This window comes from Ictidomys tridecemlineatus, chromosome 13 (genome assembly GCF_052094955.1).
Source record: "Ictidomys tridecemlineatus isolate mIctTri1 chromosome 13, mIctTri1.hap1, whole genome shotgun sequence".
Classification (NCBI taxonomy): domain Eukaryota; kingdom Metazoa; phylum Chordata; class Mammalia; order Rodentia; family Sciuridae; genus Ictidomys; species Ictidomys tridecemlineatus.
In genome coordinates, this window is record NC_135489.1 from 72,911,967 (window position 1) to 72,932,547 (window position 20,581).

At 35.0% G+C, this 20,581-nt stretch overlaps 1 protein-coding gene across 1 annotated transcript in view; it reads left to right on the top strand.

The window, feature by feature from the left end:
- The window catches only part of LOC144369691 (methylglutaconyl-CoA hydratase, mitochondrial-like), a 63,381-nt gene that overhangs the window by 25,295 nt on the left and 17,505 nt on the right, over nt 1–20,581 (top strand). The window contains exon 3 of the mRNA XM_078029826.1: nt 3,308–3,394. Within this exon, the coding sequence (XP_077885952.1) occupies nt 3,308–3,394 (87 nt within the window). The remainder of the gene's footprint in view (nt 1–3,307; nt 3,395–20,581) is intronic.

Here is a 20,581-nt window from a genome sequence, read left to right on the forward strand (position 1 = left end):
TTAGCAGGCATCAGCATCATTGTACATTTCCATCAGAGCTCTTGGGTGACCATGTACATTGTCAGTGAGTAGGAATCTTTTTTGTTTTTAATCCTGAGCAATAGTTCTTAACAGTAGATTGGGTTTAATGATGTTGTAGACAGATGTGTTGTCATTCAGACTTTGTTGTTCTATTTATAAAGCACAGGCAGAGATTTAATATAATTCTTCAAGGGCCCTAGGAGTTTTGAAGTGGTCAAAAGTGAGCATTGGATTCGACCACCAATTGCATTATTCCCTAACAAGAGAGTCAGCCTGTCTTTTGAATCTTTGAAGTCAGAAAATGACTTTGCTTTTCTATGAAAATCCTAGATGACCTCTTCTTCCAGGAGAAGGGTGTTTCATCTGTGTTTAGAGACTTGCTGGCAGTGTAGCCACCTTTCTGAGGGGTCGGAGCTGGATCTTCTGGGTAACTTGCAGCAGCTTCTTCATCAACACTTGCTGCCTCACCTTCATGCTGTGGAGATGTCTTCTTTCCTTAAACCTTATGAACCATTCTGGGCTAGTTTCAGACTTTTCTTCCAGAGCTTCCTAACCCCTCAGCTTTCAGTGGATTGAAGAGAGATAGGGCCTTGCTCTGGATTAGGATTAAGGATTGTTGTAGATGGCTTGAATTTTTTTCCCCATACAGACAACTAGAACTTTATCTATGTCAGTAATGAGACTCTTTGACTTTCATGTCGTTTGTTTATTCATTGGAGTAGTACTGTGAATTTCCTTTAAGAATTTTCTCTTTGCATCCACAACTTTTCTCCAAGAGACCTAACTCCTGGTTTTTCTTAGTTTTCAACATGCCTTCCTAAGCTGTGCTTCAGTGTAAGCAATGTGTGCATGATTCGTATTTTCATTTGAATGCTTAGAGGGCATTGTAGGATTATTAATTGGCCTAATTTCAATTTGTGTCCCAGTTAAGTTTGCTTGTCTTATAAAAGCTTGCTTTGTGGTGACCCAAAATAATAACATCCGAAATCACTGATCACAGATCAGCTTGACAGATATAAGTGCTGAGAAGATTCAAAATGTGAAAATTACCAAAAGGTGGCACAGAGACCCTTAGTGAGCATATACATTTGAGAAAATGGCACCGATAAGACTTTTTGGCACAAGTTGTTACAAACCTTCAATTTGGAAAAAGTGTGTTATTTATTAAATAAAACAGTGAAACAATTAAATAAGACTATATGTAAATATATATGAATATGTAAAAACAAATACATGTATATTTTTTCCTATTTATTCATACTGTGGATCTTAGGAACCTCAGTATATGATTTTTTTTTAATTGAGAACTTTTACCTTTCACTTAAAGGGAGTACTTTATGGCTTTTCTGTGGCATATCTGAATTGTCAGCATCACTTCTCTTATAGTTTGTGGCCATTGTTAAGTAAAATAGGGGCTACTTGAACATTAACAGCTTGTCTGTAACAGTTCATCTCAAAACTGAGCCCCTAAGTGACTAATATTGTGTTGTGTATACAGTGTGGTTACTCTGGGAAAAAGGAAATGTGTTAGAACCAGAGTTAGGTCTTCATGTCTGGGGTGAGATGGAACAGTACAAAGCAAGGTTTCATCATGCAACTCAAGTAGTGCATAATTTAAAACTTAAGAATTCTTGTTTATTTCTGGAATTTTCTACTTTATATTTTTGGACTGTCATGACTGTGGGTAACAAACAGTGCAAAATGAAAGTGTGGATTAGGAGCTATGCACCTGCTCAGTAGTGGGATTGCTGGGCCTTGTTAGTTGTTTTGAGGAACCTCCCTGTACTTCTCCATGATGTCTGTACTAATTTGCATTCTTATTCACAGAGCTCAAGAATTCCCTTTTCTTCATTTGCTATCATTTACTTTTTAATTTTTTTTAAAGATTTTATTTATTTATTTTTTTAGTTGTCAGCAGACACAACATCTTTGTTTGTATGTGGTGCTGAGGATCGAACCCGGGCCGCACGCAAGCCTGGCGAGCGCGCTACCACTTGAGCCACATCCCCAGCCCATCATTTATTTTTGATAATAGCCATTTTAACTGGTGTGAGGTGATACAAAATTATAATTTTGTATTTTCCCTGATGATTAGTGATACTGAAAATTTTTTCATATACTTGTTGACATTTTATACATCTTTTTATGAGAAGTTTTTGTTAACATCCTTTGCCATTTTTTTAGTCAGATTATTTATTCTTTCGCTATTGTTTGTGTCTCTATATATTTTGCACATTAACCCCTTACTGGTTATATAGTTTACACATATTTTTGCCCATTTTGCAGGTTGTCTCTTTACTCTTTTGATTATTTTCTTTGTTATGTAGAAGCTGTTAGTTTGAAGTAATTCCATTTGTCTATTTTTCCTGTAGGTAATATTCTTGTTTTAAAAACTTACTAAGTGGTTACTATTCTGTGTATCTTTCTGTAAATACATGTTTCATTCAGTGGATTTATCTGTATTTATACTCTTAATTCTTTTCTTTCTTGTGTGTATGTGTGTGTGTTGTGTGTGTGTGACTTTGTTGAATAACTGTTGCCTAATTTTATTTTTTCTTTTTGATGTATATTTAGATTACTTTTAGTTCTTTGCTGTTCTGCATATGCTCTTTTGAATGCTATCTTGAGTATTTTTTTGTTACATGATAGAGATTTTCTGTATACCTGAGATCTGATGGACTGTATGTTAGCTCCAGTTCTCACTCCCCTGGGAAGTGGGTGAGTTCACGTGCCCCAGCTCTAGCCATACTTGATATCATATGTGGTCATAATTAATCTATAATGGATTAAAAAGAGAGTAGATAGCCACATGTATGCCTTGTATACCCCCTCATTTATGAGTCTAAGGTGGTGGTGGGAAGGAAGGTAGAATGAATGTGAGAACAAAGGTGCTGGCACCACACTGTAGTCATTTATGCTTATATGACTGTGTTTATTTGTATTTTTAGTGAATAATTACGTTCAAATTTCTTAGTTTTCCTATCTACTAGAATAACTGCTGGTATCATCCAAACACGGTCTCTTACTTTAAGAATGTGAAGGGGTCCTGAAGCTAGAAAGCTTGAAAAGTGTTGCTTTAAACATGTAATAGCTGTACAAAAAACCAATATTTTATTCTTGTTGAGAGTAGTCATCAGGAAGGAAAACAAAGGTAATTTAGTTCCTTTAATAGATGAAAAAATTAGTTGACTTTTAAAGTTTCGTATTAATTTTAAATAAATTTTCCATTCTTTGCCTTAAAATTTGTTTAAAACAAGATTATATTTGTAAATAAAATACTTTGCAGGTGCTGATCTTAAAGAAAGAGCCAAAATGCATGCCAGTGAAGTTGGACCTTTTGTCTCCAAAATAAGAGTGGTGATTAATGACATAGGTAAGCATAATTAAATTTTCCTTTTAGCATGCCAAAGATGATCTTCAATGTCAGACATAAATAGTTGCAAATTGTCTTTATGTATAAACTTCGGTCATATACTTATATTATTACTCATGGCTAATAACTGGCTAATTTATTTGTTATTTATTTACTTTTAATGTTGATAGCAGCTTTATTCATAATTGCTAAAAATTGGAAATAAATGATTGAACAGACACACAAACTATATATCCATACTAACACAGCATCCTTAGCAGTTGAAAAGAATAAACTGATATGTGCAACAACATGGATGACTGTCAGACAGTATGTTGAGCAAAATGAGCTAGATACAAAAGACTGCATACAATATGACTATATGCATAAGAAATTCAAAGGCTTGTGAAACATTTTACTCTTAAATCAAAATGCTGGTTATATCTAAGGGAATTGGTTACTGACTGAGAAAGAAATGAGCAAAATCAGTTCTAAAAAAATCTGATTAGTGCATTATAGTTATGCATAATGGTGAGGTTCATTTTGACATATTCATATATGTCATGTTTAATTTAAAAAATTATGTGAAATATTTTATAATTACAGATACCTCATATGTATATCTTTTAAATACCTGCCTACACAAAAAATTTAGGGATTTGTATTTTTTTGTTTTTTATATAAATATGGTCATACTATTTCCTTAGAATTATAGTACATGTAGCAGTGTACTTTATTGTTATCAATTTTCAATTTTACTATTACATATTAATGTAGTGTTAGCTAAGATTTTAAATCATTTTTCATTTAATGAACATTGTAGGTTTTAAAATTTTTTTCACTGTTTTTGTTATTTACACTCAATCAGTGAATGACCTTTAATGTGGGGACAAGTGCATCAAGTACTGCATACATGCCATATGTTAAGGGCATTGGAGTGGCAGGCCAATCTTCTCGTGCTGGGCATGTGAGTGGCAGACCGCTTACTCACTAGGCACATCTCTGGGTGTGAAACTGTGTTGCGGTCCCTATGCTTGCTCCACAGCCTGCTCCTCGATTAGTTGCTGCAAGGACAGTTAGCAAAAATTGTATTGGTGGGCTGGGGATGTGGCTCAAGCGGTAGCGCACTTGCCTGGCATGCATGCGGCCTGGATTCGATCCTCAGCACCACATGCAAAACAAAGATGTTGTGTCCACTGAGAACTAAAAAAATAAATATTAAAAATTCTCTCTCTCTCTCTCTCTCTCTCTCTCTCTCTCTCTCTCTCTCTCTCTCCTCTCTTCTCTCTTAAAAAAAACAAAAAAACTTGTATTGGTGGCTGCCTGTAATCTGCTTAGCTACTGTCTGAGTATATATACATGGTAACTGCGCAATAAAATCAGACCTGCTTCCTGCTTGGTCTCTGGAGGTCTTGATCAGGGACTTCATAGCCACTCTCTCCTCTACTCTGTTCTGTGGACCTCCTCGCTAGACAAGAGAGAGCTTTTACATAAGAGACATTTTTGCATAGACACAGAGTCTTAAACATGAAGTTGCTATTCCAAGTATCATTTGTTCATTTTTTATTTTGTAAGTCCTATCAAATTGTATCCCACAAATATAATAATTTATTTATTACAAATTTATTGGTACATTATAATTATATATAATAGTAGGATTCATTATGCCATATTCTTATATATGCATGATTTGATCAGTCTCATCCTCCCTAATCTTCCCTTGTGTTCCACTCCTCCTGCTCCCTTCTCTTTGTCAAGAGAAAAGGTCAGCTAAACATATTAATTTGAAATTTTTCAACTAAGACATGCTTTCCCCCTCTGTAAGTTGTCTTTTCACATCCTTCACCTTTTTGTAGGATTAATAAATATTTATTTTAAAGACTTTTCAGGCCACGTTGCTGGGGATCAAACTGGGTCCTCTGGTGTGACAGGCAAGTGTGCTACCACTGAGTTATAACTCAAGCCCTAAAAGAATTTTGTGTGTTAATCTTTTGTTCAGTGTGTTACAGATAATGTCTTTTAATGTACCACCCTAAATTGAGTTTATTAGCTTTAAATTTAAAACTTTTAGTATGTGGACAATTCAAGGTTCCCATCGTTATTCTTTTTCCTTGAAGATTTTCTTTGTTGATTCTCATACTTTAGTTCTTCCAGATGAATTTAGTACTTAAAAAAATTTTTTTAAAGCAAAGCAAAGAGGGAAAAAATATTCCGTTGGGTCTTTGATTGGAGTGCCACAAAACTCGGACATTTTTATGATACTGAAACCTTTTCAAACATGGTATACATGGCTCCTGTTTTGGAGGTTCATTCATTTGGGGTGGTGCTCTCATTCATTTTTAAATGACTTCAAAGAAGTTTAATGTTTTTTTTTTTTTTTACATTGGTCTTGTTCTTCTCCCCCTCACCCCTAGTATTTATTTCTAGTTATGTTTTTAAGCATTTATGCCTTTAAATGTGATCTTCCTCCTACTTTTATAGCAATCTTATTATCATAGGTCCATAGGACAGTTACTGAATTTTTATGTAGTTATTTTATATCAGTCCAGCTTAGTAATAACTTGCATTATTGCTCTTCCTTAATTTGTATTTTCCACATGAAGTGTTCATTGCCTTATCAATCATTATCAATGAATAAAGCATTTTTATCTTTTATTTTCCCACATTTTTATTAGTGACTTATAATTATATGTAATAGTGAGAGTCATTGTTACATATTTGTACATGCACATGATCCCAATAATTTAATCTTACATATTTTAATACATATATATTTTTACGTTGGCTAAGACCCTTTATAATATTCATTTGTTGCAACCTTATCTGTTTTAATTTTGGTGAGATTGTTAATGTTTTTTAGTTGAGGAAAAAATGTCAAAGTTTGCCAAATGCTTTTAAAATGTCAGTATTTATTAGAATTTAGCTCAATTAGCCTTTAATATACAGAGTTATCTTAATAATTGACTTACCAAGGCTACGCTGTCCTGGTATGACTAGAATAAGCCCTACCTGATCATTGTGATTAGGGGTGGAAGTGGTTTTTAATATGGATTCAATTTTGAATATTTCTGGTGTAATCACAAATGAGATTGTTTTAATTTTGTTTTTTTTGGTTACTCTTTTCTGGTTTGTTAAAAAAGTTAATTTTGTTCATAGAGCATGGTAAAGCTTTCCATCTTTTCCTGTGTGGTGTAGAGAAGTACTTTCTTATTTAACTTGCTGGTGGAATTTGTTTCCTTTTGGGGCCCAGTGTGGTTTTATTAGTATTGTTACTCTCTATCCCTCTTTTTTTGGCTAAAATTTAAAGTTTTTTGTGTTGATTTGCATAGTGGTCATGGACTTAATTGCCTCTTCCTCTTGATCTGTGTCCTGTGCTGGTTTGGTCTTAGGCCCCTCCCTGCTTCTCTTTCCAGCTTAAACCTCAGGTTCAGATTCTCCTGAGACAGATAATGAATTTAGTTTAATGTCGATCAGAGAGCTCAGTCTTGGAAGTAAAATTTCATGTTCCCTGTAACTTTTTAAATGTTGGATTTTAAATTAAGATTGGTCTCATTGTTTAAGTCACCCTAATGTTTTTTCCAGAATCTCCATTTATGGTTTCTGAACTTGGAACTCATCTTTGCAGCAGCATTTTTCTTTTCTGTGATATAATATAGCTTTTCTCCTCTACTTCTTGATCTAGTCTCCTTTTATTCTCCAAGAGCTCCTCAGTATTTCTTAATAATATTTCATTATTGCCACATTTTGGTAGATTTAAAAATTTTAAGGTATCTGTTGTGATGTTCAGTGAGATTTTGAAAGGCATGTAGAAACTTAAGTACCTTGCTCTAACCTACTTTTTTGATACTGGGAATTGAATCTAGGGGCTCTTAACTACTGAGACATATCCCTAGGGCTGCCCCCCTACCTTTTGTCCCCCTAGCCCCTTTTATATTTTATTTAGAGTCTCACTAAGTTTCTTAGGGCCTTACTAAGTTGCTGAGTCTGGCTTTGAACTTGTGATCCTTCTGCCCTAGCCTCTTGAGCCACTGGGATTACAGGCAAGTGGCCACTGTGCCCAGCCTAATATGTGAAAACTAGAGGCAGGCGAACTTTCTTAAAAGAAGTAATACGATAGGCTCTGCAGGCAACGTGATTCTTTTGAAGCTACTCAACTTTGACATTACAGTGTAAAAGGTAGCTCAGATCATGTTTGAACATTTGTATAAGCAAATGTACATGGCTCTTTTTGCAGTAAAGTTTTATGCATACTGAAGTTTTAATTTCATAAAATTTTTGTGTGTCATGAAATAGTATTTAAATTTTTGTTAGCTATTTAAAATATAAAAAGCATTTTTAGCTCATAGTGTGTACTAGAATGAAATTAAGCACTGACCACCCTCCCTTTTTAAATCTCAGTTTTCTTCTTTTTTTTTTTAAGGGAGAGGGAGAGGGAGCGAGGGAGGGAGGGAGGGAGTTTAGAGAGGGAGGGAGGGAGGGAGGGAGAGAGAGAGAGAGAGAGAGAGAGAGAGAGAGAGAGAGAACTGTTTAATATTTATTTTTTAGTTTTTGGTGGATACAACATCTTTATTTTATTTTTATGTGGTGCTGAGGATAGAACCCAGTGCCCTGCACATGCCAGGTGAGCGCGCTACCACTTAAGCCACATCCCCAGCCCAAATCTCAGTTTTCTTCTAATTTCTTTATTTTTCCTCATTTGAAATTAATTCTACTTTCCATTCTTTTAATTTGTTTAGTTTTAAAATTGATCGGTTTCCAGTTCTAACTTGGACAGCTTGCTTCATGGTTAGCTCAGGAAATTTTCATTGTTATTTGGAGACTTAAGGGTTATAAGTCCTTTATATTCTGTGGTAGGGAGCTTAAGATATTACACTTAGGTATTTGCATTCTTGGTAAAATTTAGGAACCAGAATGGAGCATAAAAATTGCTAATGAGTAGAGGGATAGAAGGAGTAGGAAGAAAAAACAAAACAGCAAGTTCCTATAGTCTTAAAAAATGGAAGGACAGGGCTGGGGATATAGTTCAGTTGGTAGAATGTTTGCCTGCCATGACAAGGACCTGGGTTCAATCCCCAGTGCCACCAAAAAACAAAAACAAAAACAAAAACAAAAAAGAGAAAAAAGAAGCATACAAATTAAGAACAAACTAAGTAAGATGCTGTTGAAATATGGCTAATGGTTACCATTAATATCAGTCAGTTAAACTTGCTATTAAAGTTAAAATCCCCAGTTATGTGTTGTTAATAATGGCAACATCTTGTGTAGCTATTTTTGTACCAGAAGATTGCTAACCAAAAGAAAGGGATAGGTAAAAAAAAGTCATTATTAATGAGTTACTATATATGATGAAAGGTTATTTTTCAGGAAGCATAACCCTAAGCCTGTGTATATACAGATAAAATGATACGGAAAAATTGGCTAATTTATTATCATCAGTGAAATTATAATCATTGTGAATAATTTCAACTCATCTCCTTCAATTTATCATGAGGTTAATACTACAAAAAAAAGATAATGATTTAAACATGGTTGCCAAGTTTGGTTTAATGAACTCTTAACCCCAGATCAGAGAAAACTATTGTTCTCATGAATACAAAAAATGTGTTATCCAGCCCCCAAAGTTTGTTAAATTTCAGAAAATTGATACACAGAGACCACGTTTGCTGTTCACAATATAGGCAAGTTAGAAACAAAATATGCCAACATACAAAACCAAATATTTGTCAATTTAAAAGAAACTATTAATTAGCTCATGAGCCAGAGGAGGAACTGTAGAGGGGGAAAAAGAATTCTAAGCATAAATCATTAGGCTGAGCATGGTAATGCATCTTGTAATCCCATTGACTCTGGAGGCAGAGGCAAGAGGGATGCAAGTTTGAGGAAAGCTGTAGCATCTTAGTGATACCGTGTCTCAAAATAAAAATAAAAAATAACTGGGGTATAGTTCAGTGGCAAAGGATCCTGGGTTAAATTCCCACTACTGAGAGAAAAAAGAAGAAGGGGAAGAAGAGGATTGATTGTTGTATATTCAATACATGAGATTTGGCCAAAGAGTTACTTGAGGGAAATTCACAATCTTGAATTCATATGTTAGTAAGAGAAAAATCAGTGACAATAAATAACTAAGCTTTACCTTAAAAAGTTATCTTGAAAAGTTGTAAACCCAAGAAAGTTCAGGGAACTTTCAGAGGCAAGAAGACAGATATAATAGAGAGGAACAAATTATCAGCCAAGCCCTTTCAAGGGAGTACAGTGCATTTAATAATACATACACTGCATATGAAAAAAGACAAGATTATAGACACTGTAGAGACTGTGAAGATAAAAAGAAAATGTCTTGAGAAAATTGTGCCAGTAAACATGAAATTTTGGTTTCAGTGGGCTGGGTATATAGCTCAGTTGGTAGAGTGTTTACCTAGCATGCACAAGTCTCTGGGTTCAACCAGCACCAGAAAACCAAACCAAAACAGAACAAAAGCAAACAACAACAACAAAAAAAAAAAAAAGGAAGAAATCTTGGGCTAGAATAGTTTTAAATGTTGAAGATGTACATTTCAGGCATTTTGCTTAACTTGCAAAGAACAGATCATTACAATCTTATATAAATGATTCTACAGTCAAGTCTAGTGAGAATTTACTTCTAAACTCATCTTTTCACATCATTTTATACCTGTGTACCCTTTATACCTAAGTATAAAAGAAACAGTGAGAGAAAGGAATATGAGGAACTCATCTATATGAGTATAGATGAAATCTAGGTGGTAGTCAAAAAAGACCAAGGAATGTAAGGGTGGTTTCTATTTGAAAGAATTAATTTTATTTATGATATTTAGCAATTAAGATAAAGCATAGATTGAGAAAAAGCATTTGAGAAATATCAACAGGTATTCATGAAAAAAAGCTCACAGTTAATTAGAAATAGAAGGAAACTCATTAGCCCTGTGAAAAGCATCTGTGAAATGTTAGAGGCCATTTTCTAAAATCAGTAATGAGGTAGGAGACCACTCCCATCACCATCTCTGTCCAGTTCTGTTCTGAAGTCCTATCTGTATAGAAAGGTAAGTAAAGACTGAAAATGAAGAAGTGACACTGTCCTGAGTCCTCTACATCAAAAAGCTAAAAGGATCAACTGGGTACAGTGGGACACACCTGCATTCTCCTTACTCAGAAAGCTTTGGCAGGAGGATTGTAAGTTTGAGGCCAGCCTAGGAGACTTAGTGAGACCCTGCCTCCAAATTTAGTTTAAAAAAAAAAAAAGAACTAGGAATGTGAGGTTCTGGGTTCAGTCTTTGACGTCGCAAAAACAAAAACAAAAAACCCTGCAAATTCTCATCATTGATTTAGTGAGGAACATGAGCAAAAAGCAATCCCAAATAGCCAACTATTTCTACTAAAGTAGGAGGATATGAGGAGGTCTTATCTTATTAGTACTCAAAACTTATTTTAATGACATAGAAATTAAGGTGACACATTATTTGCATTGTGATAGACAGGTGGCCCACTGGAGTGGAACACTGTCTGATTGAAGCTCAGGCCCTGGGGAACAAATTTGGGATCTGTGCAGGTAAAAGAAGATGAGAGGCACAGTTGGGATTGTAGACATGCTTTATTCAGAGGCAGCAGCCACCCCCAGCCTGAGTCTTTGCATAGGCCTTTATTATATGCAGGCCAAACAAAGAAGACACAGCGCCAACAGGTTACATCTGCATGCTCATGAGCAGATGTTTGTGACCTTGGGTCCATATTGATGAATAGAGGTGTTTATGACCTGGACTGTATACTTAAACATAGCTGGTCAGAAATCTCAGTAAAGAAGCCTAGCTGTGTAGCCATCTTGGATCTGACCCACAAACATAGAACTCCAAAACAGATCCACCCAAGTAGGGAAACTTAGATATGACAGAGGTAGTGATGTGGATTGCTAGAGAATGGCAGACTTATTAAGTAATTAATGGCAAAGTTATTAAATAAATAAATAATTATGAAAAAAACACATAAAAGGAAAGATTGATACATTCTACCAAATTAAACTTAAGTAACCTGTTCTTCAAAAATTACTGTACATAAAATAGAATCACAAACTGGGAGAAAATACTTGAAGCAGGTGCTAAAGGATTTGTGTATATACATTTGCACAGAGGAATGGACACTCAATGAGACCATAGCCTTGTGGTCAGTAAGAGGGCACCACAGAAAGGACTTCACACTAGAGCAGGAGAAGGGGGTGAACCTGGAACGATGGTTAGCCTCATTAGTAATTGTGGAAATGCAAAGTAAGACACAGTGGAAGGCTGTTCTGTCCATAGCATTATCCAGAAATGTTTAAACTTGGTACTGCTAAGAGCTCGTGAGGAAGCAGATCACCAGGAAGAACATTTGATACACTTCCAAAGGGAGATAAATTGGTCAAGTTGCTTAGGGAACTAGGTTGATATTGCCTTACATATTAGAATGTCCACATTTCATGAAACTTTGTAGTTTACTTTTTAGGGGGCATTTACGTAGAGGGGTGACTTTAAGCCTTTTTGCTAACCCCACAGTAAGAAAGAAATCTACAGTTTGGCCCCTTGAAAACATAGTGCTGGGTGAGTATCAAAACTCATGTTCTTTTCCTTGTGTACTACAGTTGATGCTACCCTATGCTATTTTTTTTAAAGCCTAATTTTGATCTACTAATGAAGTCTTGGTATTTGGATTTGAAAATACATTGGTCTATAGACATTTTTGTATATGTGCCCTAAGGACGCTTACATTGTTAATAGCAGAAAGATGACAACATCTAAATCTCGATGACTGGAGAATGGGTGAATGTTTTTTGTATATTTGTACAATTAGATACTAGTCAGCATTGCATATAAATGAATAATATACCCATGTAAGAGTATGGATGAATATTTGAAGCAATATGATCTTTTTTATAAACAGCATGGAAAATTAAACAGTTTATAGTTTGTGGATGTGTAAATGAAATCACACTTGTACATAAGAAAAATTCGAAAAAGATGAACATGGGTTTGGCAAGTGTTGGTTTCCTTTGGGTTAGGGAAGGCAGGTGAAGAGAGCAAATGGACAAAAAAGTATTAGTTCTGACCTTGATGTACTTGGAGTATTAATTATATGGGAGTTGTTGTTATTATGCTTCATTATGTGTATGTGAATATATTCTTCATATGTGCCAAGTTAGATCAAACAATTTTTTAAGATTTGTATATATTGAGTCCTGAAGACATTTCTTATTTATTGAATAGTTTTATTTTTCTTTTTTCTTATATTTTTCTTATTTTCAAGGAAAGCCAAAATTCTACATTTTCAAAAATATTTTCTAGTTTTAAGGCTTTTCAAGGGAGAGAAAAAAATCCATTTTCAAGCTTAATAAAGTGGACTAACAGACCAGGCATTGCAGGAAGAAAATTTGATACACTTCTTATTTCTTGGTGCTTATTTCACTAATTCTTCTCATAATATTTGTTCATTTTCTGAGAGAAGAGCTTGTTAGATTAATTTTTTTCCTTGGGAGAAGGTGGTTTGGCTGGTGGATGGTCATGGATTTGGTGGCAGAAGATCCTGCCTATTCTTATGGGGCTCCTTCATATTAAGACCCAGTGGTTAAGTACCCTGAGTATGTGTTTCTGGGGCCTGCCCACTCTGCCTCAAGGTGGGTGTTAAAATTTCAGGCTGTGAAGCTATAATTTTATTTTGCAATTATAGTATCAGTTATGGGACAACTCAGGGTTTACCTGCCTTTTGGACGTCACTTCCCCCTTTTGTCCTGTGAAGTTTACATTTCCCACAACTGGAGACTCTCTCTGTGGGTCTGAGGGGCAAATAGCCATTGTAATTTCCTGTGCTCTGCTTGGTTTTAGTGAAAGATTCTGAGGAACTTAAAGCTGCTGAACTTACGTGAAAACTAGTTTATTAAAATACAGATCAGAAAGAAGTTCCTTATTTTCACTTACATTTTTTATGTTAGTGTTCCTAACTTCTTAGAAAGTCTGTTCTTTCTAAACAGTAACTCCAAAATCCTAGAAAAAAAATTCATTTGTTTTTAAAAAGAAAAGTGATGTGGCTTTTTTGACATGCTTTATTCAGAGGAAATGGAGAGTTATCAGATTCCTAAGACATTGATTATTGTTACAAGTCTCTTCCCCTCTTCAAGTATGAAGTATCTCTGTTGAAAGTAACAAATCCATTATTTTGAAGTATTAGGCATCAGCAAGGAAACACAGACATAGAATGATTAGAGTCTACAAACATTGTAGTTTCCAGGGCTTCCTGGTGTACACCTTCCTTGCAGGTTTTCCTGGTTGTGGCAGGATGTGCATCACAATGGGGACCAAAATTATGCAGATTACCAGTATAGAGTATAGAGAGTCAACATGTTACTTGTGTGTCCACTGATGGCCATTCTTATGTATTTACTTCTTTTTTGTGGCACTCTAATCCGTGTTAGGCATGTACCCTCTGTCACTGAGCTACATCCTTGTTCTCCTTCTTATCTTTAGCAAGGATTTAGATTAGTTGACAGTTCATGCAGAGCTAAGAAACATGTTTGAAATTCTGTCTTAGATACAAACTCTGAGGAGTTGGGCCCAACTCTCTTTTTGAGGCCTTCAACAATTAGTACTTAGTAATGAAGATATATTTAAAATAGTTTTTCACTCAAATATTACATTGGAGATTCTAATGTGAGGTAAAATGTTGTTTTTCTGAGTGATCTTGCCCAGTACTCCTTCAAAATGTCAGGAATTTCCAGCTTCCTATTCCTTTCTCTGATGAAATAAAATTTCAGAAACTTTCATTTAGCTTTGTAAATGTAGGCTGAATTTGCTTTGAAATGCAGATAATTACCTTAAAAGGGGCAGATTTTGAATCCTCTACCTAACTAAAGTCTTTTTTTTCTAAAGATTTTGGTAAAAGGTTTTATAAAAAGAAATAATTTTTGAAAATTTTGTATTCTCTGGTTATATTTTCTTCATGTGATTGAAATTCTACAATTCATGTACTTTTTTTTCCTATCAGAAAAAGTTGTATTTCTTTGTCAAATACAAAAAAGATATTTTTGTGCAATAGATTAAAAATTCTGTATGAAAAATCTGATGTAAATTTTATGGGATAAATCTCAAGGAGTGCTTTTCATTTTATTTTTGTTATTGTGTTTTTGAATTTTAGAATTGGGATATATTTGAAGTTTAGAATTGAAAGGCTTAAAGTAGCATGAAGTAAGTCACTAACAACTTAAAACAAATTTACATTAGTATAGTAGATGCACACACATATCAAACTTATCTGGGCTGCCCCTGGCAGAGATTTTTTACTGGAATCACACTCTACTTATGCCTTAGCCTAGCTGTGTTTGTGCAAGAAAAATTTCTTTAAGGTTTTGTTATCTATATGATCTTTCCTCCTACTATATTTATATTAAGCTTGTAGTTACATTATATCTCACAATATAATGGGATTCTCAGGATGTCAAAAGATCTCCTGGGCTTAACATTTTTCACGAACATGTAAGATGTTTATTTTCTTTTAGAAAAATTGCATTTTACACATTATTAAACTGAACTCCTCTGAATTGTTTTGTTATAAGTTTACAGAGGCATACTGGTTGAACAGAATCTCTTCATATGGATTCTAATCTTCTGCCATCTGGTACTTTCCATATCTCCTCCCTGTTGTAAGAAATAAGTGGACTTCATTTTTTGCAACCCTGCCTGGTAACTAGCATGGTAACCGGTACATGGTAGGCAGACCCAAATACAAGGGCAAATGGGCTGGGATCCAGCTGGGGCAGACATGGGAGCCAAAGGATAATTCTTTCTTCCTGTCTTTATATTGGACTTTCTCCTGGAGTTTCTTTCAGTTTTCCTTTAACTAATATTCTAAGAATCATGCTAAGACTTGCCTGCATCTTAATTTCTCTTTCTACCCCCGCTCCCTTTTAATCCTGTTATGTGAACGAGGATGATAGAATGAACATGGATGAAGCAGTTCTTGGATGGGGTCTGCTGTTGGAAATTGGGACAAACTGCTCCTTATCTAGATGGGGGTAGCAGGTGTAACTTAAGAGTTAAAGTTTACATCCAAGTGGAGATTTTAGACAAGTAGTCAGATTTGAGAGGCACATTTGGGAGTCATCAGAATGTTGATGCTATGCAGAACTGTGGCACTGGTTAAGGCACTTGAGGGTTACTGTAGAAAGAGGAGAACCAGAAAGATAGTCCCACCAGAGTATAGAGGGAGGAAGAATCCATTTATTTGAAAGAAAATGTTTTAAGGGGAGTTAAATCAAATGCCCCTGAAAGGTCAAACTAGATGACTGATAAGAATTGCTGCTAGATTTTTCATCATTGTTTTCAGTGACATTAACAAGCATTTAATTTTATTTATTTGTTTTTTGTACAAAGTTGTTAGGAGTTTGGGACAGCTGCTTTCTTACCTGGGAAATTATAAACAAGCTGCATTTCTTGGGCAGTTTTGGGAGTGTACTCCCCTCTCCCTGACACTGCAGTTTGATTATTGCTTTTTTTGGTTGTTCTAGGTCCTATTAAGAAAAAACAAAAATCCTAGTTATTTTTTAAATATCTTGTTATAGATGAATATTTCCCATGAAGTATTTAAGTATTATATAAATAAAATTATTTGATAAGTTTTCTCTAAAAGATATGTGTGTACATTTCTATAAAGTATGATATCTGATTTATTGTGGCTTAGAAATAATAGTTTCTGACATAAGATCCAGTATTTCAGCATGAATAAGGCATGAATAATTTTTGACTGAAGTTTCAAGTGTTGTATTTGTCACTTAACACATTTAGTAGTTGTAATCACTTTAATTATATAAAAAGTTACTAGGAAATATACTTGTAAAGTATAAATCTACTTAAAAATTTTCCTACTTATTAGCATTTAGAGGTTTATGAATAGTGAATACTGAAGAGTGTGCACAAATTTGAGGTATATTCCTTTTAAACTGTTCATTTGATTTAGTGTGTCTAATACTAAACAGAAGATATAGAGATGACTGATTTTTTTTTTAGATTTTGGTGATTATCACCATTTTATATAAATCATAAGTTTTTTCAAGCATTTCATTTTTATTTCACTTTATCTGAAATAAAGTGTAGCTTATTCTGAAAATAATTAGTACCACAGTAACTGTTGTCATATCATTTGGGAGGTTGTATTTTATATTTATATATATTATATTTTCTTTCTCTAAGTGATTGACTTTTATTTTGCGTATATTTTATTAAGAATTACTTAATTTTAGAGATTGCAAAATTGACCCATCTGTAAGATAGACAGTATATTTATATTTACTGTGAATTTTGCATTTGTTTGAGGGTCAAGAAAAAGTTTTAAAATATTAAGTAATGTAGTTAAATTATGTGCAGTACAGCATATATTTTACTTCTTCATTTTCCTAATTTGAAGTAAAGACTGGAAATGCAAAGTGCTGAATTATGGTGTTTGAAAGATTGGTTAATAGAACACGCCAGCTAATTGCCTTGATTTGTTTTCCACATAGTGAGTTACAGATCTTGATTGTAGTTTTCTTTATCCTCTTGCCAAGAATGTTGGAAAATGAAAGCAAGTGTCTAGAAGTCAATTATTTTCTGAGTTGTTAACATCTCTGCCTTGTTGAATCATAGCTAAGTTTATATTTAAACTTGACAATTTATGATTTATGACAGTCCTTCCTTGTTTGCAATTTACTCATGTTGTGACTTTTGCCAGTTTGGGGAAAAATTGTACTTTTTAAGTAGGAGCAATGGCTTAAGCAAGCTGTGTTGTTCCAGAAAATTACTCTAGAATTGGACAAGACCAAAAAAGGAATTCACTAATTATTTTTGGTTCTTTTTCCTTTTTTTCTTCTCCCTCCCTCCCACCCTCCCCCTCTCTCTCTTCCTTCCCTCTCTCCCTCTCTTCCTTTCCCTCTCTCCCTACTCCCCCTCTCCTTCCCTCCCTGCCCCCTATCTCTTTTTCTTTTTTAGTTATTGGATATGGAACCCAGGGATGCCCTATCATTGAGCTACTTCCCTAACTTTGTATTTTTTATTTTGAGACAGGGTCTTGTCAAGTTGCCCAGGCTGACCTTGAACTTGCATCCTTTTCCTGTCTCACCCTCCTTAGTAGCTGGAGTTTCAGGCACACATCATCATGCCCAGCCTTTTTTCTGTTGATAGTTTTTAATTCCTTAGTAATATTTGAATGTATGTTTATTATAAACATTTAAATTCTTCATTGCCGTTTCCTGCATCTTTCTCTTACACATAAGTAATCATTGCTAATGTGTGTATTTTTAGGCCTTTCCTTGACTTTTGCATGAAATGTGTATATATCAGTAGATAGGAGGCTCTCTTTTCCCTCCTGTTACCCTTGTAAGGATTGGGAGTTGTTTTTTCTGTACTTGGCTGGGGTTCCATACCTGGCTGTTGCAGGGCTCTTACTTCCTTTTTTGTGATGTTCTGCTTGTAATTGGAGTTTGCTCTGTGATCTGGGTGGAGTCATTTTCTTGCTAGATGAATATAGGTCCTTCACTTGTATAAATGGGGTGGTGTTAACCTTCCTGTCATTATGATTTTCTGTAGTTTATGATTTTGCTTACTTTACATTTTGAAAATTATCTTAATTGTGTTCTATATTTTCTGTTTATGGATTTTATTTCAATAACGTGAAAGACTTGTATTTTTGTACTACCTTATCATCATTTTATGAATTATACTTGATCCATTGTTTTGTTTAGAAAGTTCTCTTGACTTCCTACTCCAAGTGATGACAAAATAAGTATATTTCTATTTTTAAATTTTTTCCTCCTTTCTTTCTCCTATTATTTTTTCTTAGCTTTTAAAATAATTTTTAACTTACACATACCTCTGTTACTTGGTTTATCCGTCTGAAATTACATCTTTCCATCAACCCTTATTTACAAAAGATTATGAAATCAGTATACTTTTCTTTTGTTGGCATTAGCATTTTCTTATCAAGTAGGTCAATTAATTTTTAATAATATTTATTTAGATATAATTGACATGCCATGAATTATACATTGACTTATGAAAAAATATATACATTTTCTGCAGAAATTTTATCACCTTTCGTAATCCCTTTCTCTTGCTCCTCTCTACCTTTATCTACGTGTCCCCAGCTGTCTAATAGAATTTGCTTTGTCTCTATCAATTAATTTCCATATTTTAAGATTTTATAAAAATGGAAGATAGTGTTCATTTCTATATGTCTTTTTCACTAGCAGAGAGGGTTTTTTTTGGTTAAATTCATTGATTTTGTAGCATGTCGATAGTTTTTTTACTGAGTAGTGTTTCATGGTACAGATAGATATTTAGGTCGTGACCAATTCTGGGCTGTTATATAGACATTTGTGCCTAAGTGTTCATCATCTTTATATTTATGAGTCATACCCCAAGAATTAGGGCGCTTCTGGCTTCCTCCTGTTATTGGTGTTATTCTGAGTGAAGACAATATGTTATCCTATGGGATTATGAGACTGTTCAGGTTCTCTGCATAGTCACCCAGAGCTCCTTAAATTTTAATCCACTTAAAAGTCACCTGAGGGTCTTGTTAAAATGCAGATCATGGTTCAGCAGGTCTGAAGTGGGACTGAGTTCTACATTTCTAAGAAGTGTACAGGAGTTGCCAGTGCCACTCTTTGGGTAGCAAGGGAAAATAGAACTCAAGAGGCATTGAAGCAGAAGTTTGTGCATATGTATTTTTTCTGGCTAGGTCAAAGTTAGTGTTTTTATTTATTTCTATGTGTGTGTGTGTGTGTGTGTGTATGTGTGTGTGTGTGTGTGTGTGTGTGAGTGTGTGTGTGTATGTATGTATGTATAAGTATATATTTATCAGAAATAGATATAACTACATTTGCCATGTCAAGAAACATTTTAAAAAATGCTAGGAGTTGGAACCACAGTTAAAGTTATTATATTACTCAGTTACATTACTGAATAATAACTGTCAAGATAAGTGGAAATGAGTGGTGACTTAACCCCACCCTGGCCTCTCATCTCTGCATTTACCCCCAGAGAGGCTTTACTTTTTGGGAATTTTGGTAGGGGGGAGATGCTCTGGCCTTGACCTTTCTTACTTTGAAGGCCTATACTGGGACACTGACACAGTTCTCTTGTTGGGGATACCCAGAGAAAACTCAAGGCAGAACTCTATTAGTCAGCTGACTAGCCAGTTTCCCATGTTCCCCAGTTGGACCCGGTGAACAGAGATTTTGGTCTTAGTACCTACAGAGCCAGTGTACTGGTCACTTCCCACAGCCTCAGCATTTTCCTGTTCTCAGGGCAGAGGTCCTTAGAGGAGGGCGGAAAGATGGCATATGATGTGGATGCTTTTCAGGGGCTCTGGGTCTGGGCTGTGAGAGGTAGTGACAGGCAGTAATGGTGAAGAGCTGCACTATCTGTCCTCAAATTTTAGTGATGCCAGGCAAGTAACAGCAGCTCCTCTGTGCCTTGGTGGCCTCATCTGCAAATTGAAGGTCTTTGTTCTTACATCATAAAGCTGATGAGAGGTTTAAATAAACTTTAAACTTTATTTGTAAAGTTTTTAGGACAGTGGCCACAACATAGTAGGCACTTTATATGTATTTGGTAGATTAAAAGGTACATACATAGAAAAGAAGGGGAAAGTAGGCGGGTTAGTGATAGGCTTAGAGAAATTAAGCAATATTTCTCCTGTCTCACAGTTGTCTCAGTGACAGATTGACTGAAATTCAGCATATGAACTCCCCACTCATGGCTGCATTCTGCTGCTTGCTGCCTGGCATTTGTGTTGATGACTGAGTTTAGACTTTGACAGTTTCCTCATTTGTTAGCAATGTAAAGTGAGCATGAGCTTACAGTACCAACTTAACCACTGTTGAACTCCCATCCAGGACTCCATCTTTGATGTTCCAGCTTGGCTATTGTCAGTAATAAAGCAGTGGATCTCATTGTAGCTATATCATCAATACTCACTTATAGGAAAGAATGGGTTCTTTTCAATAGCTGAATTGCTTTTTTAAAAAATTATAGGAAATTACCATTTATGTCATATTGTGTGGTTTTATAAACATTGTATCAGGTTTTTCTAAAGATGCTGAGGGAAACAGGATACGTGGCACAGGCCTATAATCCTAGTGGCTCAGGAGGCTGAGGCAGGAGGATGGCGAGTTCAAAGCCAGCCTCAGCAAAAGCGAGGCAC